The 24,932-nt window shown below is 53.0% G+C and overlaps 1 protein-coding gene across 1 annotated transcript; it reads left to right on the forward strand.

Annotated features, from left to right (window-relative positions):
* Positions 1 to 1,126: 1,126 nt before the first annotated feature.
* Positions 1,127 to 24,027, forward strand: BLK (BLK proto-oncogene, Src family tyrosine kinase; the record flags this gene model as incomplete). Its single annotated transcript, XM_082842786.1, has 13 exons — positions 1,127 to 1,176; positions 5,093 to 5,201; positions 7,437 to 7,491; positions 8,969 to 9,062; positions 9,975 to 10,073; positions 11,100 to 11,203; positions 15,770 to 15,916; positions 16,458 to 16,610; positions 17,858 to 18,037; positions 19,164 to 19,240; positions 21,738 to 21,888; positions 22,993 to 23,124; positions 23,822 to 24,027. The coding sequence occupies exons 2-13, from the start codon at positions 5,094 to 5,096 to the stop codon at positions 24,025 to 24,027; spliced, it is 1,506 nt and encodes a 501-aa protein (XP_082698912.1). The 5' UTR covers positions 1,127 to 1,176; position 5,093.
* Between the last annotated feature and the right edge of the window lie 905 nt (positions 24,028 to 24,932).

The following is a 24,932-nucleotide window of genomic DNA, read 5'->3' on the forward strand; positions in this document are numbered from 1 at the left end:
TGTGCTTGTTTTTTATGTATTATTTCTGTGAAAAGCATTATATACCTATTACAGTACAGTGCTATATAGCCGACTGTGTTAGCTGGGTAGCTAGGCTGTTTTGGACTTATGACAGTGCTCTCGGAAAGGAACTCGTTCGTGTGTAGGGGACTTACTGTAATTGTAACCACCCTATGGATGCTACATGAATACTGAATGAATCATATATGTCAAGTGCTTTCATCCTGTGAAATGCTGGCCACTGTAAATAAAGGGTTTCCAGTTTCTCTGTTTTTAGTTACTGCCTCTGCCACATCCCCTGCCAGGCTGAGGCGGTGTTTCAGGTTTTGTTTGTTTGTTTGTTTGTTTTTTGCGGTACGCGGGCCTCTCGCTGTTGTGGCCTCTCCCGCTGCGGAGCACAGGCTCCGGATGCGCAGGCTCAGCGGCCATGGATCACGGGCGCAGCCGCTCCGCGGCATGTGGGATCTTCCCGGACCGGGGCACGAACGCACGCCCCTGCATCGGCAGGCGGACTGTCAACCGCTGCGCCACCAGGGAAGCCCCTGTTTCAGGTTTTAAGCGTCTCCCCGGGGGCCTACATTGATCTCCCTGCTCTGGTTAAGGTGGGCAGCGGCGTCTAATTCATTTCAAATAAACAAGCAGAGGTCGCCTCCCCCAACATCCCCTCCTCTTTCTAACCCCTACCCCCTGCACTACACACACACACACACACACACACACACACACACACACACACACGGGTGCATTCACATGCTTGCTCTGTCATGCACTCACAGACACACGCAGGTGCACGTGTGTGCACTCTCTCACACATACACACACACACACAACTCACATCCTTCTCCCATCCATCCTTCCCCGCTGGGAGGAGGCCAGTGTCCTCTAAGTGCAGCAAAGCCCCCTGAACACCCAGGGAGCCGCACGTGTTGCCTTGGGCTTCTGCGTGGACACTGCGTTTGTTTCCTGGCTCCACCCACCCTGAAACTGCTAAAACATCACAGCGGGGTGGCAGCCCGAGCACGCGGACACAGCTCTGCTTGTCACATGGCTTCCTGCGTAACCCAGGCTCCAGTCAGAGCCTCTGGGGTGGAGGGACCCTAGAGAACCGATGTGTTTATAAAACCCATGGAAAAGCATCTGCATACACACTGCTAAGGAGTCAAAGGACGAGGAAGTGTAAGTAGTGGTGATTTAATCTGAGGAATTTTACTTCCTGTCAAGTTATGTAGATGTTCAGTTCTGCTATTTAAGTGGACATAAAGGTCTGCCCAGGAAGTTTAAAATTGGTGGCAGTATGGTTGACGCTTCATTGCGCCAGGAGGCTGGGTGGGAGAGGGAGGAAAGGCCTGAGGCCCAGGCAGCCGTTCTCCAGAGCTGGGGCTGACCCGGGTCCAGGCCTTACGCCCCCTCTGGTCCCTGGCAAGTCATTCACATCTCTTTTCATTTTCTGCTTGTACCAATAAGATTATGTTTCCTGTTAAAGGATTCAAGGAATATATAAAATCATAAGAAAGAAGGTAAAAGTCACACGAGGTCTCATTACTTGAGATAAACAATATTAACACTTTAGGAAATGTCTTTTTGGAGTCCTGCTTTGCATTAACACCCACACACGCACTTTTTAAAATTTGCTGTTTTTTCTGTTGGGTGTGGACGTGCTTCCTCCCTTTCTGTCTCTGCCTCCCCTCTGTCTCTACCTCCTCCACCAGTCACCAAAGTAAACACCTTCGTGTTTATCCTCCCAAACCTATTTCCATGTAATATAAAAACACGTACATGTGCCTACATAGGGGTTTCTTGTCTCATTCTTTGGTTTTTCCGAATATGGGACAGCCTCGCTTCTTCACATCCTGCTTTTCTCACCTAACTATATGTTGTAGCAATTCCTCTTAGCCTCGCTGGTAAAGATCTAACATGTTCTTTTTGATAGATGCATAATATTTTAGAGACTTTTAAAGTGCAGATTTACTCAACAATTCCCCAGTTGGTGAGCAGTTACAAAGTTTCTTTGTTTTGTTTTTTGTTGCTACAACTATTGCGGCAATAAACGTGTTTGTATCTCATATATTCCTATATAAGGATGTCTTAGTACACAGTGAGATTCTTGGAAGTGGGATTGTAAATCGAAAGGTATGTGTAGTTTTTCATTTTAATAGAACTTGAGAGATTGCTTTCTACAAGTTTGGCAATATTTCATATTTTATTTGTTCAATATTTATTAAGCACTTACTCTGTGCCAGGCACTGTTTTAGCAATTTGGATTAACAATGTATAATGCAAAGATCCCAGACGTCACAGAGGTTTCATCTTAGAAATGGAGTGGGAAAGAACAGATGAAATAACAATAATAAATACTTTTGTACCAGAAATGTAAGAAAACACAATTTTCCTTTTCTTTACCATCAACAATTGGTATTACCATTCCTCTTTTTTTTCTTTTTTTAACATCTTTATTGGGGTATAATTGCTTTACAATGGTGTGTTAGTTTCTGCTTTATAGCAAAGTGAATCAGTTATACATATACATATGTTCCCATATCTCTTCCCTCTACCATTCCTCTTATATATTTCCCCACCTTATTGATGCAACGTTCTTGTTATTTTGATTTGCATTTTCCAATTGGTAAGTAATTTCAACATTTTTCACATGCCTATTTAGTGATTTGGATTTGTTTTGGATGGATTGTCTATTTATAATTTTTACTCATTTTTCTATCGAGTAGATTATATGCTAAACCCATACTTCTGGCCAAATTTCATGACCTCTGCGTATAAGTGGACATTTGTTTGCCATATGCCTTGCAAATCTTTTCCCCAATCTATTGCTTATCTTCATGATGGTTTCTTTTACTGTGTAGTACCTTTAACATTTATGAATCTGTCCTTTTGTTATGAGCATGTCTTTTTGTCCTCTCTCAGCTTCTAGCTATTCCATCTTTGTCAATTGTTATCTCCAAGCTCTGTGTCATATGTATGGTCTCCTAAATTTTCTTCCAATTAAAATTGTTTAATTTTTAATATATTTTTTCAATACACCTGGAATTTATTTTTTTAATATGGTATGAGATTGGCATCCAATTGTATTTTGTTCTAGGTAGATAGCTATTTCCCCAATACCTTTTATTAAAATAAACCCTCAGTTCTCCACTGAATTAAAATGCCACTGTTTTCATATATGCAGTTTCCATACGTACTGGAATCTGTTTGCATTCTAATTATTATGCGTCACTGATGATATGTCTATTCCTATTCCACTTTCAGGCAGGTTTAATTTTACTCTCCTTTTTCATAATTTTAAAGCTAGGGTAGGACTTTATTTGGTCATAGAAACCTTCAGATAATGTTATCCAATTAAAAATTGTAATTATTGAAAGTACATTTAATTTATATTGGGAACAACAAATAAGTCATAATCAAGAAAGAGAAGAGATGAAAACGATTACAAAACAATACGATGTAAAACTTCGTGGTAAATTGGAAATGGAGAGGAAATCAAAGATGTCCTATAAATCATATAAATTATCAAAGTGGTGCAAGAAGGAGGAAAAGTGGCAACAAATTCCTGTGGAAGAAACTGGAAATTTATTTAGAGATCTACTATTAAAAGGGTCCCAGGAACAGATGACTTACCAGCTGAGTTCCATGTAGTCTTTAAAGAACAGATAACCCCAATGTTATTAAACGATTCAAGATCATAGGAACAAAGACGAAGAGATCCCCGGTATGTTATGAAGCCAGAATCATCTTAAGGTTAATTCCTTATAGACCAATCACGCTCAGGAATATAGATTTTCATTCAAAATAAAATATTAGCAAATAGGACCCATCCGTGTATCAAAAAGACTAAGGCACTGTAACCAAATAGCTTTTTGTTTGTTTGTTTTTGTTTTTTCGCGGTATGCGGGCTTCTCACTGTTGCGGCCTCTCCCGTTGCGGAGCACAGGCTCCGGACGCGCAGGCTCAGCGGCCATGGTTCACGGGCCCAGACGCTCCGCGGCATGTGGGATCTTCCCGGACCGGGGCACAAACCCGCGTCCCCTGCATCGGCAGGCGGACTCTCAGCCACTGCGCCACCAGGGAAGCCCCCAAATAGCTTTTATTCCAGAATGCAAGGATGTTTCAGTAGCAGAAAATTGATCAACATAACTCATTACATCAACAGATTAAAGAAGAAAATTATCATATAAATAGATATTAAATAGTCCCCTGATAAAAGTCAGCAGCGCTTCCTAGTACAACCCCATAATCTGTTATCCAAAGTGTGGGTAAGTGTGGTGGTCTAGGGTCCGCCAGGGCCCCACGGCTGGCTCTGCATTGCTTAACTCTTTGACCGGGAACCAGCTGCTTAACATCTCAGACCTCCTACTTACACTTATTTTAGAGACTTGAAAGGATGATACAAGATAGGTGAAGTTCTTGGTCAAGAGGAAGCTCTCCTTGAACAGCCGGCCCTGGAATGGGGGTGGTGGTGAAGTGGCGATGCTCTTGGCTGTGGTCCCCGGGGTCTTTCCCACATCTGTCGTTTGAAGATTCTTTACCCAAGAAAAATCTTGATCGTATTTCACTCACCTGTCAAGAAGATTCCCCGATATTGTTGAAAAGTTGGCATTAGATGCCTGTACTATCTTTGTGACCTAAGTTACAGCATCTCACCTGAAAATCTGAGCTGGAAAGAACCTCAGAATGTTCTAACGTGGCCAGGAGAGGGAATGTGACTTTCCCAAGTGAAGACTGAAACCCAGACCACCAGACACATTGGTCAGCCTCTTTCTAGACGGCAAGGCTCCTACCCCCAGGGGCCTGGGATCCACCCTGGCGGTTTCTGGCAGTTTCCTCAGGCCAGAACATCTCTGTGTCCTAAACCCAGGAGTCTCTCCTCTCTGGGCCACTTCTTCCTGCTCTGGGAAAAACGATGGAGGCGAGCTTAGCCCACCCAAGCCCCTCCTGACTCCATGTTCTGACTTTGACCTTCGCTGCCCCCCTGCTTCCCCACCTTTCTAATCGGCAACCAGAAGGGGTTTGGGGATGCTCTTGTGCACAGAGGCTCTGAAAACCTACTCACATGGCCAATCTGCTGTGTGCTCTCCGACAGGATGGGAGTGGTGAGCAGCAAAAGGCAGGTCAAGGAGAAGGGGAAGGGCAGATGGAGCCCCGAGAAGGCCAGCACCCAGGGCAAAGAGGCCCCACCACTGCCGCCCCTGGTGAGTGACTGCTGTGCGCAGCTGGAGGGGTGGGAGAGGGGCGCACGGAGCTCCCCCGCGCAGCTCGGGGGCTGCTGCTCGTCTCCAGCCAGCACCAGCGCCATCTCTAGACAACGCGGGGCACCAACAAGTAGACCCCTCCCACTGCCACCATGACCCACGTCGCAGTGGTGGCATAGTACCAAGCTTAGCAGCCAGATTGCCGAGCTTAAATCTATGGGCGGTGTGCTTCCAGGGAGGTTACTTAACTCCTCTGTGCCTCAGTGTCCGCATCTGTAAAATGGGTACAGTAAGAATGCCTTTCTGATGGGGACGTGACCATATGCAGGTGTGCAAGGCACAGGGCCGGGCCTAGGGGGCTCCCGGTAATCCTTAGCCAGTTTTCAATGCACACGGGCAGCCTTGAAGAGGAAAGGAAATCAAACATGTCAACTTGAACAAAGGGTGGGGCGAGGGGGGGTCTGGGGTATTTAGCAACATCTGCTGCCCCCACCCCCTGCCCAGAAGCTCCTGATGGTCATTGTCCCTTTCGTGGCACTGCTGCTGGTATTCCAAGCAGCTTGCCGTCCTGGGATAAGGCAGCCTAGGACTGGAGGGGCCCTCTCCTCCGCAGCAGGCCCTCAAGTTCTCATGGAGCCTGTCATGCAGTTCTGGTCTGTTCACAAAGCTGTTGGCACCCTTTGACGATAGCATTCCCAAAGAGGCACTTTTAGATGATGATGTTTGTGTCTCTCCCGCCCGGCCACCTACCCCCTTTTGGTTTGGGTCAGTTGGGAGTCATGCCTGGGTCCCCCAACCCTCACCAGCACATTCGACTGGCCATTGCTTTATTCTGACAGTGACCTGATGGGGGAGGGGAGGGGGGATTGCCGATCCTGTTTCTTAGAGAAATCTTATCTATCCGTGTCCCAATTTAGTGCAGGGCTTGGCAGGTAGCAATGAAATGTTTATTGAATGAATGAATGATCGACTGGGAAAACGCCGACTTCGACTGTGTTCGTTATATGCTAGTAAGTAGTAGAGCCTGGAAGGTTTTAAACTTTTTTAAAAGTCACATCATATCTATTAATTATGGAAAAAAATCGTAAATACTCATTATTCCACTGCCCAATGATACCTGGAGTTAGCACTTCAGAGCTCCTGCCTCCAGACCCCTTTTCTGTGGGTTATTTATATTACATGTTTATATTGTCAATGGAACCACGCTATACATGCCATTTTGCAAAATCCTACTTCAAAATTGTGTTCAATAAATATGGAATACAAAAAGAATATTTGGAGACTTCCCTGACGGCCCCAGTGGTTAAGACTCCATGCTCCCAATGCAGGGGGCACAGGTTCGATCCCTGGTGGGGGAATCCCACATGCTGCGTGGCCAAAAAAAAAAAAATTGTAACGCATATGTCAAGTTGAACAAAGAACAGAATGAAGAGCCAGCACAGCTCCGTCATCTTCAGAAGGAGAAGGTGACCGGTTGAGACTGTCTGCTGCCCCCAGTCTATCCTCGTCACCCCGGGCCCCACTATCCTGAGAGTGTGTATCTATCCTCGTCACCCCGGGCCCCACTATCCTGAGAGTGAGAGTGTTACCAGCACGTATTCGTCCGAGACGTGGGTTTTGGATCTCCGTTACGTTTGTGGGTTTTATCCACGGGGATGCCTGGGGCTGTAGCCACTATCTTGTCCCGGGTTTAGTTGCATGACTCGCTCCAGTTTGTCTATTCGTCTGTCTTTTTGCTCAAAGGGTGATTTCCACACTTCAACGATGTTTATTTTTTTAATTGTTTTTCTGGGAGCCTTCCGGTGCAAAGGTTTCTCTACAGGGTACATACCTGGGAATACATCTGTTGAGTTTGAGGGAAATATGCTTTTAAAATAATTTCCCTTGAGAGCAAATACTCTTTTGCAATTTCTCTTTTAAAGAAGAACCAGGACTTTAACCTGGGTGATACGGCTTCCTCCCACAGTTCCACAGCTGCCTCTTACGAAGTTGGGGCATCCCCATGTACCCCTCCTCCAGCCACATGTGTGGTTGGGCAGGCGGTCCCGGCTTGTGGGACGTGGCACTGGCACCTGGGGCTTGAGGCAGCACGTGTAGAATTTACCTGTGCAGCCTCCTGGGCCAGCAGAGAGGCTCCCCCAGACCCTCCAGCTGGCACGCAGCAGTCTCACCCCTCCTGCCCTGCCCAGGCCTCGGGCCGTGACCTAACACAGAGCACGTGCATTTCCGCTCTAGGTCGTGTTTAACCACCTGGCTCCGCCCCCTCCTGACACCAGGCACCCGGACCAAGGTAAGAAGGGGCTGCTTCGGCAGCTGAGGCTCCCCTGGCCACGTCCTCCGGGCCCCCGGCTTCGTGCAGTTGGAACAGGGGCCGAGGTGGGAGCAGCTTCCTGGGGAAGATGGGCCCTCGAGGGTCGGAGAGGAGGAGGCCTGGGGGGAGGCTGAGTGAGGTGCCCTAGGCTTCACCTGCCCTTGGGGGGTGTCCCTCCAGGAGCCAAGCACCAGCTCATTTAGTGTACCTGAGCCTGGGTGGGCTTTTTTTTTTTAAAGACTTTACAAACTACGAACGAGCACCAAAAGAGTTACAGCAAATACAAACAGCATCGTCAAACCCAGGCTTTCAAAACTTCTAGCTCCCAACCTCCAAGGGCGAAGGCCGATGGCTCTGCGTCCCAGCCCTTGCTCTGTTCCATATGGAGTTTCCCATATCTAGTTTCCCAGCCCACTTTCAAAGGCCCCCTGCCGGCCTTCTAACCACCCCTGGTCTCCACTTCCACTCTGATGGGCCGGACTGTGGAGGTGATATAATGAATGACCTCGGGGGTTCAGGCCGGGGCAGGGGGCTCACAGGATGGGGCTTCCGGGAGAGCTCTGCCCCAGCATCTTCATAACCCACCTGCATCCAGCACCGGGAGGCCTCAGGCATTAGAGCACTCGCACGACTGCACTGAACAAACAACCCAGAGCCCGGCTCTGCCCCAGGACCGGAGGATGCAAAACTAATTACGATGGGGCCCCTCCGCGAAGGAGCTCGGAGTCTGTCAGTCAAGAGCAGCAGCCCAGTTAGTGGCCTCACCTGGTGCCTGGTGTGTCTTATCCGTGCCGAGGATCACGGTTAATTACCATTAGGGGAGATCCTTACTTCCTGCCGGGGGCTTCGCATCTCCAGGAAGGAAGTCCAGGAGAAGGAAGTAAAACCAGCTGCCTTTGGCACAAGACCTTGAATCTCAGAACCGGAGGCGGCCTCTGTCATCTATTCCAGCCCCCCTTCCCGCCGAGGGGAGGGGAACAGCCACACTCTGGTGACCAAGCTGAGTCATCTACTTCTGGGGACGCTAAGTGGTCTCCAGGTGACCTTTTTCGGGGCAGGGGGTGTTCGCTCCCCAGGGCTGTGCAGAAAAGCCGTGGTCATTGGTAAGATGATAGGCCACGCTCCGGAGCCTGCTGCGTTGCAGGGACCAGCAGCTCGTCTGGGTACTGCCAGCCAGAGCACTGGGACAGGGCCCTGGGTACCGTTACAGGTCAAAGTTACAGCTGCTGTGTTCCGAGACCACTACTCCCCTTGGAACAGAGGCAGGGAGGGCAGGGGGAGAAGGGGAAGAGAGGGGAGGGTCATGGCCTCCGAAGTGATAAGGGATGGTTCCCAGACGTGGGGCTGCGTCCCTCAGGTCCACACAGCTGATCTCCCTTGATCTTCAGGATTTTTCCAGCCCCTACCATCGCTCTAGCAGCCCAAGCAGTGACCATCTCTTCCCTGTTCACCCTAGAGGAGCACTTCGTGGTGGCCCTGTATGACTACAAAGCTGTGAACGACCGGGACCTGCAGATGCTGAAGGGGGAGAAGCTGCAGATCCTGAAGGAGTAAGTGTCCCGGACACCGTCCCTGTGACTGCAGGACCCCACCCCCCACCCACCTACCTTTCCCCCAACCCACCGCCCTGCACGGCTGCCTCCAGAATATCTTCTCCAGTGCCCTGCCCCCCAGCCCAGCCCAGTCACTCAGTAGTAGGGGTTCGTATTCACTACCTCCTGCTCTGCTGTCAAAACCCTACTCTTCCTTCAAAACCCACCTTTAACGTCACCTCCTCCATGAAGCCCTCCTGATGCCCACAATGCTTGCCTGGCTGCTCCATCACCGCTCTGGGCTGGAGTCTGTTGTGTCCAGATTTGTCTCCCTTGCCAGACAAGATCTTGCATGAGACCCCACCTGTGAATTCAGCTTTAGTTTATCCAGAGTTTCTTCTCAGAAACTGCTCTAAAGCCACCCTGTCGCACGTGGGGCTTGTCCTGTGGAGGCTGAGGACTCCTTTATTTCTCGATGTTCTGCGATAAAGTGTGAAGGCCCTGACCTTTTGACCATCTGTGGGCTCCGGTTGGTCCTCTCCTCCGCAGCCCTCCTTGTTCTGTCTTTCCCGTCCAGTCCAACCTCACTCCCCAAACCCTAAACGTGTCCCATTAATCGAGAGGCAGGCGGCTCACCAGAGGACTGGGGCCCTCGTGGGTGGATCAGGCTATGGAGACAAACCTCTCCCAGAGGCTGCGTTGTTCCCTTTCCTCCCCTGGGCCAGGAGCATCTCGGGCCCATCGGATGCTGGCGAGTTGGAATGACCTGGACACCCCGCATCACTGAGCCCCTGGCCCCACTTCCCTCCCTCTGCCCGACCACCTGCCTCTCGAATCCTCTGCCTCCCAGGGGTGAGATGCTGTGGGCTGTGAGCTGCCCAGAGAGCCTTGTGGGAGCTGCTACCTGTTTTGTTTTTCTTTCCCACCTAGAGCTGGAGACTGGTGGTTGGCCAAGTCTCTCATCACAGGAAGAGAAGGCTACGTGCCCAGCAACTTTGTGACCCGAATAGAGACCCTGGAAGTGGAAAAGTAGGTGGACAGACGGCCCCTCAGAGCAGAGGCGTGTGCTGGGGGCTTCTAGTCTGTGCAGGGCAGAGCCAGAAAGTAGCTAAATAGCAGAGCAGGGTGTGAACCCGGCACAGAGGGGGCAGGAGAGGGATGGGGACTTGGTGCTGCTGGGAAAGGCTTGTCTAATGTCCCAGCAACGTTTAAATCTCTGTGTGACACTGAGGGTGTCACTCAGGGAGCCCATCTCACCCTTCCCACCTGTAAAACGGGAGCTGCCCGTTTCCTGGCTAACCTGGTAGAGACGACCCCATGTCCCACCACCTTGATCAGCCACCCTCCTCCCCTGCCTCCAAGACAGGACTCAGGGCTTGCACCTCGGGGGACTCACAGGATGGGGGCCTTAAGGGACAGCTCCGCCCCAGCATCCTCATAACCTACCTGCACGCGGCACCAGCCAGGGCCTCGAGCATTAGTGCCCTGAGCAAACAGAGCCAGAGCCCCAGCTCTGCCCAGGACCGGGGAGGATGCAAAACCCATTATGACGTGACCCCTGCCCTGAAGGAGCTCAGAGTCTGTCAAACTCACGAGCTGGCACGGGTCTGCCGCCTCGTCTAGTGTTCCCATCCAGCGATGCTCGCCCCCAGGAGGGCTCCTTGCCCAGCACGCCTGGCCCTGTGCCTGTCCCTGGATCAGTGTGGGGCGGGCACATCCACCCTGACCAGCCTGTGCTCAAGGGGCACTAGAGACCCAACCCCAAGGAGGGTGGGCTGTGAGGGAAGGTGTCAGGTGCATTCTCCCAGAGCAAAATTAACAAAGGGCACCAAATACTGCTCTCCTTTCATTTCAAGAAAACACCAAGTCCATCGCTGACAGCAGGGAAGGGGACCGAGGGGTATTTCATGTATCAAAATGTGAGGGGCTCAGCTCAGGGTTAAGTTGGCAACAGGAACACATTTCAGCTCTGGAGGGAAGGGACTTGGGTGGCAGTATCCCTGGGAGTGTGGCCACTCTCTGAGGTCTGTCTGCCTTCGTGCTTTTCTTTTCCAGGTGGTTCTTCAGATCAATTTGCCGGAGAGACGCCGAGAGGCAGCTTCTGGCTCCAATCAATAAGGCCGGCTCCTTTCTAATTAGAGAGAGCGAAACCAGCAAAGGTAAGCCTGGGCCTCCGCTTCCCTTCCTGTGCAGCCCGGGAGCCCCACCTGCAGCCTTGCTTCTGGGAGTTGGGAGGGGGCCAGTGTGTGGGGTGCTAGGCAGGAGAACCTGGCGGCGTCCAACCCGGGGGGTCCCTCCCACATCAGGCCAGCCAGGACAGCCCATGGGTATCCGGTAACTGAGCGTGAGGCTGTACACATGGACAGTTCTCCCAGGGTCCCGCTGGAAATGTGCCCAGCACGAGAGCGGCTCCCATCTCGGGCTGGTCTCGCACTGCCTCGGTCAGAAGGGGTGCTGAGGCTGGCGGGGGCAGAAGAGGGGGTGTGACCCAGGGCCACGTCTGGAATCAAAGGATTTGGGAGCTGAAAGAATCCTTAGAGATAATCTCAGCTAGAGGCTGTGACTCAAGACACTTCCAAGAGCCTGTGAGGTATAAGTTTGTGATATACAAGGACGGGGCAGTGATCACTGAGATCTGGTGGACTCACAGATTCAACCCACTGACCGAGCAGAACGTTTCTGCCACCACCCTCAGGCCACTGGGTTTTCTCTTTCTCTGTCTTTAGTTTTCTTTCTGTCTTTCCTCCTCAAAGTTCTTTCTGCTATAAAGTATAAAACACATCTAAAGGGCTTCCCTGGTGGCGCAGTGTTTGAGAGTCCGCCTGCTGATGCAGGGGACACGGGTTCGTGCCCCGATCTGGGAGGATCCCACATGCCGCGGAGCGGCTGGGCCCGTGAGCCATGGCCGCTGAGCCTGCGCGTCCGGAGCCTGTGCTCCGCAACGGGAGAGACCACAACAGTGAGAGGCCCGCGTACCGCAAAAAAAAAAAAAAAAAAAAAAAAAACCAAACACATCTAAAAATTGCATAAATTATAAATGAGTGCATAATTATAGAGTCATGCTAAGTAAACACCTGTGTGACCACAAGAGCAAGAACATTCCAGACACCCAGAGCCCCTCTCCCTGCCCCACCGGTGCCCCTTTCTGATTCACCTCCCCGCCCGCCAGAGAAGCCACCACTGTCCTGACTTGGATGGAAATCCTTCCTTATCTTTCTTTATAGTTTTACCACCCATGTTTTGTCTGTTTCTCACCTTTATACAAATGGAATCATAGTATTTTAGTTTTTGTGTGTGTCCTGTTCCTTTCACTCAACACTGTAAGATTCTGTATTCGTGTGCCAGGCCTTCTGAAGCAAAGTACCAGGAACTGGGGCACTTAAACAACAGAAATGTGTTTTCCCACAGTTCTGGAGGCTAGAAATCTGAGATCAAGGTGTCAGCAGGGTTGGTTTCTCCTGAGGCCTCTCTCCCTGGCTTGTAGACGGCCGTCTTCTCCCTGTGTCCTCACATGGTTGTCCCTCTGTGTGTGTCTGTGTCCTCATGCCCTCTTCTTATAAGGACACCAGTCATATTGGGTCAGGGCCCACCCCAATGACCTCATTTTAATGTAATCACCTCTTTAAAGACCCTATTTCCAAAGATAGTCACATTCTGATGTACTGGGGGTTAGGACTTCAGCACAGGAATTTGTGGGGAGAGGGGGGGACACAATTCAGCCCATAACAGACTCACTCGTGTTGTTGAGGATAGCAACAGTTCACTTTGACTGCTATATGGAATCTAGTATATGAATATTCCATAAGTTATTGCTATTTCTCCACGCTAACGTTGGTGGACTTGGGGTTGTTTCCGGTTTGGGGCTGTTATGACCGTGCTGCTATGAACCTTGTTATATATGCTTCCTGGTACACGTTTGCCACTATTCTTCCATCTTTGAGGTACTGGGCCAATACCCCCATTTGAAAGATGAGAAAACTGACTCCCTGAGGGAAGAAGTGACTCATTCAAGACCAACAGTGAACAAGCGTCAGGGCCCAGATCATCTGAGGGGCACCAAAAATCTTCACAAGCTCTAAAACGTGTCCAACTGGCCTAACCTGGGTGGATGGAGGGGAGTTTCCCAAGCAGGGCGAAGAAAGCCTTTGTTATCAGGACACTGCACAGAGGGACCTGTTACAGGAGAGGAGGTGGCAGCAGCGACATCAGAGGTGAAGGGGAGAGAGGGTGGCCAGGCTGTGAGCCTGGCCCCTTGTGTTGGGGCAAAGAGAAAGGACAGGGCTTTCCTGGTGGGAGCACCACCCCCTCCCCCGCGCGCTGGCTTACGCTTCAGCTCCATCCATGGCTTGAGAACTGCAGTGAGTGGAAACACAAAAGCAGCAAAAGCTGGACAAAGAGAGCTGCTTACAACCCACTGGAGGCTCAGGGGAGCTCCCACAGCTCACTGCCCCTCAAAGGGTCAGAACCAGGTGGGGGAGGTGGAGGGATGCAATGGTGCGTTGGGGCGCTCTGTGCAGAATTTCCGGATATGCGCCGATGGATGCATTAAATTATATACACATACATATTAGGATATTGCCACTACTCCATCTGAATAGCAGGGCACCTATGTCCAAGAAACAATATGGGAATCATTAGAGATGACATAAGTGTTTTGTTTGCTGTAGAATATTTCAAATGCATATGGAAGTAAAGCGAATAGTATAATGGAGCCCCTGTACCCAACACCCAGCTTCAACAATAATCAACCCAGCTAATCTCGTTTTGTGTATATCGCCACCCACCACTCTTACTTTGAAGCAAATCCCAGACATCAAGTCATTTCACCCGGAAATGATGTTTTAATTGTTGCCTATTGCTAAGGGACCCCCTGGAGGGAAAGGGCGTCCCCAGCCTCAGTGTGAAGGAGGAAGGGGTCTCTAAGGGTGGCGGGTGTCTCCTCCTGTCCTTGCCCCCCTCCCCAGCTAGTCCAGGCTGCGATTGGCCAGATGGAGCTGAGGCTTCAGGACCCCACGCACATATACACGTCCCTGCATACACATGCGCACACTCCACAAAACTCCAAAGCATCTGGAGGCCACAGACAGAGGATGGGAGATGGGGAAGGAACACTGCCCCCAGAAGCCAGGGAGCGAGTTCTAGCCCCGAGAGGCCTCCAGGACATCCCTTAGCTTCTCAAGCTTCATTTAATTGGTATCTGTGTGAGGACTGACTAGTTTCCCAGTTCAAGGGCAGGTGGTCCTTACAGTGTTAAGAAATCTCAATCTCTGGGAGCCCAGCCTTGCCTATGCCAAGCGCAGCCCACACGCAGCGTGGAGACAGGACAAGGGGATCCAGATTTTGTGAACCGCAAGGATTGAGGTCCCCTTTAAGAGGAAGGAATGCCAGATTGTAAATAGATATTCGGGCAGTCCCTAGGAGGAGCCCACAAGAGAGAGGCCCTAAATCCGAGCTTCTGCAGCCCTGCTGGAGGAGAGCCCGGTCTCCCTGGCTGATCTAGAGGATTCACAAGCAGGGTGCAGCGGAGAGAACGGGGAGAACAGCTCCCTTCCTCACTAGGGTGATGCGCGGATGAATGGACTCACTAGAGCCACTCTCTGGTTCCTGAGATAGCGGGGCACGTTGCACCCACCCGGGGCGAAGTCGGGGCCACAGTTTGCCGCGTGCGGGCTGGGCTGGGGTCGGGCGCGTGGAGCGGGCTGTGGCGGAGGCAGGGCGCGCCGCGGGGCGCAAGGCTTCTCCGCATCCTTTTGCAGGTGGGCAATAAGAGAGGCGCAATGGCCAAGGGTTAGGGGAGAAGGGATTTGAGATGGTCTGATGGTCTGATGGGGGAGAAAAGACGCGTAAAGACAAACACCGCAGAGCAAAATCAAGCGCCCACACCCAGGACAAGAGGTGTCCAAGCCTGACACCTGGCGGGGAGGGCTGGTACTGCTCGAGGTAGGCGAGCCCTTAGAAAGGGCACGGGAGCCCCCAAGCCTGCTGCTAGCCAGCGGAGGGCCCTGGGGCAAAGCGACATCCCCCTTCTGGGCCTCAGCTTCCTCATCTTCCAAATAAGAGTGGAGGAGTGTGGTGCCCAGAGAGCTGGAGAGAGGCGCTTTATAAAAACCATCAAGTTCGTGGAATGTTTTTCAGCTGAAAACTCTTGCCACCTAAATTGCTCTTAACGCTTGCCATCTGCTACATTCACCTAGAAGACAGAATACCTAGTTGTGTGTATGGATTTGAACAGAACCCCTGGGGAGTGTCTTATGTTCTCCCCCATGGACAGGAGTGCTTGGGGTTGTAATTTAGTATTGCATGTGGGGTAGGGTCAGCCTTTCAGCTGGAATGAATGAATGAGTCAGTCTCTTAGTCCCTCCAACAACTCTATATTTCTCAATATCCCATGGCAAAGGGTCCGCAAGCCCCAGGGCCCAAGTTGGGGGACAGCCTGATTGCTAAGATAACATCCTGCCTGCTCCAGAGCTCTGGGATTCTCTGGCTGAGTTTGGGGAGATCTGGGGAGGAACGTCAAGGACAGAGTCAGATGGAGCTGAGAAGAAAGGCTTCCAGGAGGGTGGAGGGTGAGATGAAGGAAAAGATAACTTTTGATGGAAGTGGTCAAAATGGAGAGCAGAATTTGGGGAACTTTTTTCCAGGGTATTGAAATGAAGCCCAAATCCCAGTCCTGGGTTTCCCTCTATGCCTTGCTTCTCATGTATGTGTCTTTATTAACCCTCCAGGTGCCTTTTCTCTGTCTGTGAAGGATGTGACCACCCAGGGGGAGGTGATCAAACACTATAAGATCCGCTCCCTGGATGAAGGCGGCTATTACATCTCCCCCCGAAACACCTTCCCCACCCTGCAGGCTCTGGTGCAGCACTATTCTAGTAAGAGGGGGCATCTGATGAGGGCGCGTGGGGGGCTTGTACCAGAAGAGATACAGGGGGGCATCTGATGAGGGCGCACGGGGGGCTTGTACCAGAGGAGATACAGGGGGGCATCTGATGAGGGCGCATGGGGGGCTTGTACCAGAGGAGCCCTTGTATCTCCCTATCACTAAGATCTCAGGATGGTGTGAATTACTGGTACCATCTTGGTGGAGGGGTGGAGGATTATCCCAAGGCTGGACCTAAGGAGTTGACAACTGTCGACATAATGATTCACATTCTGTGTCCCTCATCCCCTCTACTGGCTGTGAGCACTTGGGGAGTAACAAGTATTTTCAGTCTTAGAGACAGCAAGACAATGATAGCATTCCTTGCTCAGTGCAAAACGAATGCAGAGAGCTGTGTGTGTGTGGTGTGTGCACGACGGGTAGGGGCGGGGTAGGGCGGGCAGTAGGGGGCAGGGACGCAGCTGGGAGTGATGTGGCTCCCATGAGAATGAGACCAGTCTGGCTCCAGCCCCACCTCTTCTTTCCTAATGCAGAGAAGGGGGATGGTTTGTGCCAGAGGCTGACCCAACCCTGTGTGAGCCTGACTCTCCAGAACCCCTGGGCCCAGGATGAATGGGAAATCCCCCGGCAGTCTCTCAAGCTGGTCAGGAAACTTGGGTCTGGGCAGTTTGGCGAAGTCTGGATGGGTGAGTATGTGTCACGCCGGGAGCCGCTCTCCCCCTGTCCTGCGTCCCGAAGCACAGAAGTCTCGGGATTTGCACAGGGCATCGTGCTTCCCATAAAGGCTTATGAGGGGGAAGGGACTGCGGCTATATACCCATTTTACAGATGAGGTGATGGAGGCATAGGACACTAAAGTGACTTGCCTTCAGCCGTTCCGCACATGATGGTGAAGCAGGAGTAGAAGCCAACCCTCCCACCCCCTCAGCCCAGTCCCTCCTTGGTTCTTTGCTGCCCAGAGCTGCCTTTGCCATTGATTTGTGTGTGACCTGGAACGCCTTGCTAACTCATAGAGTGGCAACACGTGTTAACCGTGGTGAGCGGTGAACCAGGGGCCCCAAGACTCTGGTAACAGACCAAAGCCACCACTTGCAGCTGTGAGACTAGCCAGTCCCTTAACTTCTGGACTCGTGTGGCCTCACCTTCAATGACAGTTGACGGTCGCTCCTCTGCTCAGCATGGGCACTCTCAGAACACAAGGTGCTTTATTTTATCCCCGGAAAGGTCCATGTCTATGGGCATGATTTCACGGTGGGATCCTGCTGCCCCCGCCCCCCGCAATCCTCTGGCAGCCAGGACTGATGCCTGAGGCGCCCCTGGCAGGAGCTCCACCTGGATTGTTGCAAGTCTGAGTCATGACTTGCCTTCTCCCTTCAGTATGGATGGGGACCTCATGGTGGGGGTGGGGGTGTGCAGGTGCCAGCGCTGTAAGGGAAACATCACAGGGCGCAGAAAGGGGGAAGGAGTCTCCAGGCCCCCTCTGCGTTCTCTATGCTTTTGTCGTGGGCTGTGATGCTCCCTGCCACGCTGAAGCTATCAAGTGGTAGAAGAGACTCATTACGTAGGGGTAGGAGGCAGGCTACTTGAAGGACAAGAGATGCACCCCAGACCCGGGTGTAGGGGCAAGGAGGTGATATGGCCCCCCTCCCAGGCCGGGTAAGTTCCTCCACTGCCTGGCGCTCCCATCTGGCAGGGGAGACTGGGACAAGCTGGCATCCCGCAAGGTAAGCAGGCACATCCGTCCGTCTCAGGAGCTGTCATTCCAACCCAGGACCACTTCCGGGGGCGGGGCGGGGGCGGCTGTGGCCTCAGTGCCCCATCTATAGAACAGGGATGGCTCCTGGAAGCTTATGTCGATTTTGGTTAAGGGATCACCTCCCATAGCCTCTGGGTCTTCTGAATGTCCTCCTCATTCTCCGTCCCTGGGGCTCAGGTTATTACAAAAACAACATCAAGGTGGCCATCAAGACCTTGAAGGAGGGAACCATGTCTCCGGAGGCCTTCCTGGGTGAGGCCAACCTGATGAAAACTCTCCAGCACGAGAGGCTGGTCCGTCTCTACGCCGTGGTCACCAAGGAGCCCATCTACATCGTGACCGAGTACATGGCCAGAGGTGGTGCCCTGCCCGGGACTGCATCCTTCAGACAGAGGCAGGGAGGCTTGAGGGTGGGAGTCCCGGCCTGGGGGCCCGAGAAGGCTGAGGCTGATCTGCTGCCATGGGCTTGCCTGGCCAGGGGAGCTCGGCAGGAGATCCCTGAGCCACGGGCTGGATCGGTTAGCCAACATCTTTCAGATCTAGGGAGTTCCGTGTGCGTGGGGGCGGAGGGAAGGATGATGAGAACAAGACGGATAAGTGGTCCTCACAGAGCGGTGTCCTCGGTACAGGAGCCCTTGAACCAGCATTTTTGGAGCGCGCCTTCTGTGCCTGGCACTGCTTGATGCCCCCTGGGGAGGACAGAGCGAGGCAAAGTCCAAAGAACAGTAGGCTGGGTGTCCAGAGACGGTTCTAGTCCAGAGAACGTTTTACAACCCTATGAGCATTTTACAACATGGATGAAAAGAGAGGTTGGGCGAGATGGCCTCTGAGGTCCATGGTGTGGCCACGCTCTCCCGGGACAGGGGCTCCTTCTCACCCCTCCTGTGGCCCTGACCGCACACTGATTCTGGTCAGATCCTAACGTGCTCTGCTAATACAGTTCCTGAAAGGTCGTCATGAAGGGGCCCACGCTGAGCACCTGACTCCCCAGCTCACCTCTTAGCCACCCCTGTGGTGAGCATCCCCCAACTCCTAGACGCCAAAGGGGAGCTGCGTTTGTTCCCTGCACCCACCCAGGAGACGGGTCTCTCCGTTCTGGTGCTTTCTTGTGCCCTTGGTCCTCGGAGGAAGAATCTCTGCCAACAAACGGAGAAGGGGGCAAGAAGATGCTTCGGAATGTGGTGCAGGGAATGAGCATGTTCTGCTCCGGTTCCCTGGCTGCATGACCCTGAACTTGGCCGAGACCTAACATCCTCCGAGCAGCTGGTAGCAGATCAGCACCTCCTGGGCGCTGTGAGGGCTGAGATGGGAGTTTCTGTAGAGCAGAGGCACCTGCAGCTGTGGGTGGGTTTGTTCTCTGGGCACTAGAGATCCGGTGCCACCCACTTCCTGCCGCAGGTGGGGAACAGCCCATACCCTGAGAGGCCGGCCCAGCCAGGGTTGGGTCACTGCACAAATGCAGCTGCAACTTCTCTTTCCTCAGGCTGCTTGCTGGATTTCCTGAAGACGGATGAAGGTAGCCGATTGTCCCTCGCAAGGCTGATCGACATGTCGGCCCAGGTTTGTGAGAACCGAGTGCAGCGGGCCAGGCCCCCAGACCCTCTCCTCCGTCCCCCTGGCTTAACAATATCAACTATTTAGAGGTTGTGTCCATTAGATTTAGGCTGGGCTGTGAAGGACAGAGAGCCCAAAGTCATCATGGCTTAAATGTGTAAACACCAGAGGTGGGCAGTCTGGGGTGGGCAGCGGGGCCGCTCCTCAGAGCAGGGACCCAGGTTTCTCCCACCCTCCAGGTCTTAGCAGGTCGTCTTCCCACCCAGGGAGGCTGCTCACACTTTAGCATCTTGTCCTCCTCAGCCAGCAAGAAGAAGTGGGGGGGCGGCGGGTGGGGGGAAGCCCACCTCCCTCCCTTTAGAGACACGTCCCCAAAGCCACCCACTACCCTTGCTCTCCCAGCCCCCTGGCCAGCGGTCACCGGCCAACACCTACTGCAAGGGAACCTGGGAAATGTAGTCTTTATCCTGGGCAGCCGTGAAGGAGCGAGGTGGGTTCTATTGCTAAGGACGAGAAGGAGGAAAGGATGGTGTGGGAGACCCAGAGAGTTCCCACGAATTCCATGCCACACGGTAGGCCCGTGTCTTGTGGTGACCTCGCCTGTCCTCAGACGGTGCCCACAAATGCCTTCTGTAGACTCAGACGGCGTGAGGTAAAGAGCAAAAGGAAGGGGAGGGATCTTTCCTCCCCGGGGATTTTAGCTGAGGGTTCTAACCGGCAGCAAAGCACATCTGGTGGCTCTGTGCATCTGTTAAAACTGGAACTCTCAGCAGAAAAGCTCCGGTCTGTGGTCAGCCCGTGAGACACACACACACACACACACACACACACATTCTGCTGCAGAGGGGCACCCTCCCACATCTACCTTCTCCTCTACCGTTATCTGCTGTTAATATCAGGACAGGCACTGAGGTCACCACCCCTCTTCTCTGCACCGAGGTGAGCACAGGCCAGGTCCAACAGGCTGGTGAGGTGATCTCGGAAAATTAACGCTGGTGACCGGTTTCAAAGCACAGCGCAGTGATCAGCCTGCCCACTCTTTTTTTCCCCCGTTCTTTTCCTTCTCTCTCTCTCTTTCCGCTGTCTCTTAGTCAATCCTTTGGGAAATCTTGGGTCACCCAGAGGCAAAAGATGTGAAAAGCCACCTGAGTTTATAAGTAGGTGTGGTCAAGAATCTGAAGGTTAGGAAACAAGAAAATCAGAACCTTCCAGGCGAGCAGCTTCTAAACCACATTCTGATCATGCTAACACCTCACTGCGTGCACACACACACACACACGCACACGCACACCCTCACCGCCTCCTGGGCGCTCCTTTTCCTGCTCTAAGGCATGAAATGCCAAGCTCCCCTCCAACCACAAGCCCATGTGCCCCGCTTTGCAGCCACACGGCAGCTCCCCCCTGTCCTGTCACATCTGGGAGCCTTTGCCCAGACTGTCCCCTCTGCCCAGGATGCCTTTGCCTCTCTTCTCAGCTGGCAGAATCCTAATCGACGTTCACGACCCAGGTCAAGGTCACTTCTGTTCAATTTTTCTGGACAAGAAAGTGCAGAGAGCACCTTGGTCATGTGTTCCCCTAGCATCGTGCCTGGTGGATGCTTCTTGAAAGCAGATCCGGGTCCTGCTAGACCTTTTTTAAAATTTCTAATACCGCTCGTATAGTACATATATACATGAATACAATACAGTACATATTTCTTAATGGGGTGAATACTGCTAAATGCTGTCCAGATATAAGATATTTGGTATTCAGCCCTATAGTCCTCACAGTACCATACCAACACATACGTATGATGGAATGACTTAGCGAAGGAATAAATATGAAGATAGAATATACAAATGAATGAATAAATGAATAAACCAGTGCAATGGAAGCCTAAGTAGGAGTGGGATCAATTCCAGTGCTGGCTTTGAGGAGGTAAATTGGCTTTCTATTCTCTGCCTCAGTTTCTTCATCCATCCACTGGGAGTGCAGTGAATAAACCCTGAGTTCGTTTCTTTGGCTAAACGGCACAAGAACAGGACAAACAGCTCCTCCTGGCCCAATGCTGGTGACCTGGGACAGAAACAACTCTCTTCTTTCACTGCCTCCGTTCTGTCAGGATCCTGCTGGGTTAGGTCCTCCTACCGGTCTCACCTAATGCTCGCCGCAACCCTGGGGCCCTGGAGACCCATCCCCTCACGTTCCCTGTCAGGGCAGTGATTCCCCCCCGCCCCCGAGGAGCTTAAGCAATGATTGCAATCCAGGGCTCCCTGCTCCAGGACCACTGCTTGCAACTTGCTGAGGAAATGAAACCCTCTGCCCAACCTCCTGCCTTCCCCTCCTCTCACGCCCCTTCCTTCCTTTTCTCCTGCCTGCCATCTGCCACCTTCCTGCCCTGCAGACCCTTGGAAGGAGAGGAGAGGTGGGTGAGCAGGGCGGGGCCCCGGCTCTGACGCAGAGGGCGGCCGGAGTCCTTCTCCCCGAGGGGCGCTGGCCTTCACCGTGGGGCCCATTCCCTCAGATTGCAGAAGGAATGGCGTATATCGAGCAGATGAATTCAATCCACCGGGACCTGAGGGCGGCCAACATCCTGGTGTCTGAGACCTTGTGCTGCAAAATCGGTGACTTCGGCTTGGCCCGGATCATCGACAATGAGTACACCGCCCAAGAGGGTGAGCGGAGCCTCCCAACTCCCCCAAGTCCCTTTGGACTCCTTGTCGTGCAATTCTGGCCTTGCCCCCAGCTAGTCCAGCCTTTCCCTAAAGTGTTCTGTAGAGCACAGGTGCCTCAGGAGGAATAGCTCTGTGAGGGAGTAAGTTTGGAGACACCGCCCAGTCCATCCAGCCCTCCCTTGGAGACTCCCAGCCCACAGCAGCATATTAAAGGCACTGAGAAGTCCTGCAGCTAAGGAACAGTGTACTTGTGCCTCACCTCGGGTCTCCCAAACTAATTGGAATCCCAAATACTTTTTCCATGTAACTTCTGTGAACCTCCCACAGAACCAGGGGTTCACAGAACACACTTTGGAAAACACTGCTCTAAAGTATGAGCGGCGAAACCTAATACCTGAATTGGGGTCTCCACGGGTCTCTACTTTACTTTGTAAAACTTTGGCAAAAAACCCTCTTCACAAGAGGATTTGAAAGGATCCAAATACATTTCATCAAGCAAGTTAGTGAGCAATGTTAGCTCAGCACATTCGTCAGTTGATACGGGAGAAGGATTGACATGACTCGTTCCCTGAGGGAGCTTCAGGGGATAAAGCCAGGCAAGGTGCAGGTGATCAAGGGCAGGGCCATCCAGTGGGCTTCATGGACAGCAGGATTTGAATTCCTTCCTCACTGTGACCCTAGGAGGTATATGAGTCATGTGTCACCACTTCCCTTTTGCAGGAGAGGATGAATGCAGGGACAAGTTAAATGACGTTCCCAAGCCATGGGTTCCTGTTAGTAAACAAGACTCATGGGAGGTGCCAAAGGATTCTTCCATCCCAGATGGAAACACGTGCTGGTTGCCCAATGAAGCCCACTGGGCAAAGACCCAAAGCGGGTGACGGGGTGGTCTTGGTCCTCTCATGCTGCGGACCCCCGGGGTCTGCACACTCCTGGTCGTGTGTCCTAGGGGTCGGAGTGACTCCCTGGATGCATCTGTGTCTGGCGCAGCTGCCCTAACTCCGCCAGGCAGGGCAGGGTGGAGGGGAGGGACAGCAGGGCGTCGGGGGGCGTGCAGGGGCGGTCAGTCACGGCCTCACAGAGCTGCTCTTGGCTGTCTCACAGGGGCCAAGTTCCCCATCAAGTGGACTGCCCCAGAGGCCATCCAGTTCGGGGTGTTCACCATCAAAGCAGACGTGTGGTCATTTGGAATCCTCCTCATGGAGATCATCACTTACGGGCGTGTGCCCTACCCAGGTAGGCGGCTGCATCGTGCAGCGACTCTACTGCTTGGGGCTGTCCTGACGTGACTGCGATGGCAGATGTCCCATCCTCAGTGCCGGGGGTTGCCACCTGCACGTCAGAATGGAGCCCAGTGGTTGAAACAGAAACCCAAGTGTGCCACTCTGGGGGCGGGGCTTCCACCCCCTTCCTCAACGTTGCTCTTGGCAACAGAGCTGTGTCCCCTTCATCCAGCAGAGGTCCCTGAGCCCCCAAACCTGGAATTCAGTTAAGGTTGGGGTCTGAACTCAGGTTTCCTCCAACTCGTTTGCCCTCAACTGAGGGCAGGTGGCCCCTCCCTTGGTCTTGCACCTTGTGTACAAAGCCCCATCTTGAGGGTCAACAACCCCCAGCCCCGCAGCCTCAGGCCCGGAGGGCTGGGGCCTCTTAGCAGCCTCTGGGAGGGGCTGGGGCCTGTTCACCAAGTACCTGCGCAGTGAGTGCTGCTCGCCTGTGTGCCGCGCAGTCACAGGTAAGCGAGGTAGGGTCCCACCCAGGAGAAATTGTCCCGCACTGAGATAATCTACAGCCTCGTTTCCAGCTGTTCTCCAAGCAATGGAAAGTAAATGGTGGGATGCGTAAAGGTGGCACCAGCCGGGCTGCGAGGGCGGAGATGGCGGTCCGTGCCTGGCGGGCCCCTGCCGCCCTTCAGCCGCGTCCCCTCCGCCTCCAGGGATGAGCAACCCCGAAGTCATTGGCAACCTGGGGCGCGGCTACCGCATGCCGCGCCCAGACTCGTGCCCACCCGAGCTGTACAGCAGCGTCATCGCCGAGTGCTGGCGCAGCCGGCCTGAGGAGCGGCCCACCTTTGAGTTCCTGCAGTCGGTGCTCGAGGACTTCCACACGGCCACCGAGGGCCAGTACGAGCTGCAGCCCTAGGCCCGTGTGCAACTGGCGGCTTCCTCAGCCCCAGATGCGCTGGAAAGGCAGGGAGGGGTCGGCAAGCCCATTTCTCAGATGAGCAAACTAGAGGTAGAGCGGCCTGGCAGGTGGGTCACGGCTTGGATTCCGGATCCAATCTCAGCACGAACCTTCTCCGGCTGTGTGCCCCTGGGCGAGTTACTTAGCCTCTCTGTGCCTCCGCCTTCTCATTGGCACAACGGGGAAGAGCCACAGTTGTATCTACCTTGTATGTTCTTCACGAGGATGACCCGCTAAGGTGTTCAGAATAGTGTCCGGCACACTCGTAAGTGTTTGTCATCATGTCATATAAGGCTTCCTGTGCTGGCACCAAAAGCCAGGAGTCTACCGCAGGTGACCTGAGTCCCGCGGGCTCCCACCTGACCCATACTGCGTTCGAGCACTTTGGGACTTTTCCGTAATAAAGTCACGAGATCTGACCTTTCCCGTGTCGTTCCTGGTGACAAGCCTGGACATCGCATACATGACCTTCGTGTTTGCATGAGTGGTGCCGCCAGGGACTCGCGGACGGCCCTGGGTGAAAGTCAAGCCCCCAGCCCCCGAGGACGAGGACGCAGACCCGACAGTCACTGCCTTTTAGGGCAGCTTGAGTAGGACCAGCAGGTGGCGCTCTCACCTCAGAAATCCTCGGCCTCCAGGTCTGAGTCGGGGTCGCGGGTGGGAGGGCCGTTGCTCTGCAGAGCGCAGAGCTGACAGTGCGCGCACCGGGGAGGCGAAGCAGCCCTGGGCTCCGGTGGCGCCGGGACCAGCCGCCTAAACTGATGAGGCGGGGCTGGTAACACCAAGGAAGGTTCCAGGGTTCCTCACTGTTCATGGAGGCTCCCCATTTGTCATGTTTTTGTTTTGTTTGTAACAGATTTTCC

This window comes from Leucopleurus acutus (assembly GCF_964270905.1).
Source record: "Leucopleurus acutus genome assembly, chromosome: 7".
Taxonomy (NCBI): Eukaryota; Metazoa; Chordata; class Mammalia; order Artiodactyla; family Delphinidae; genus Leucopleurus; species Leucopleurus acutus.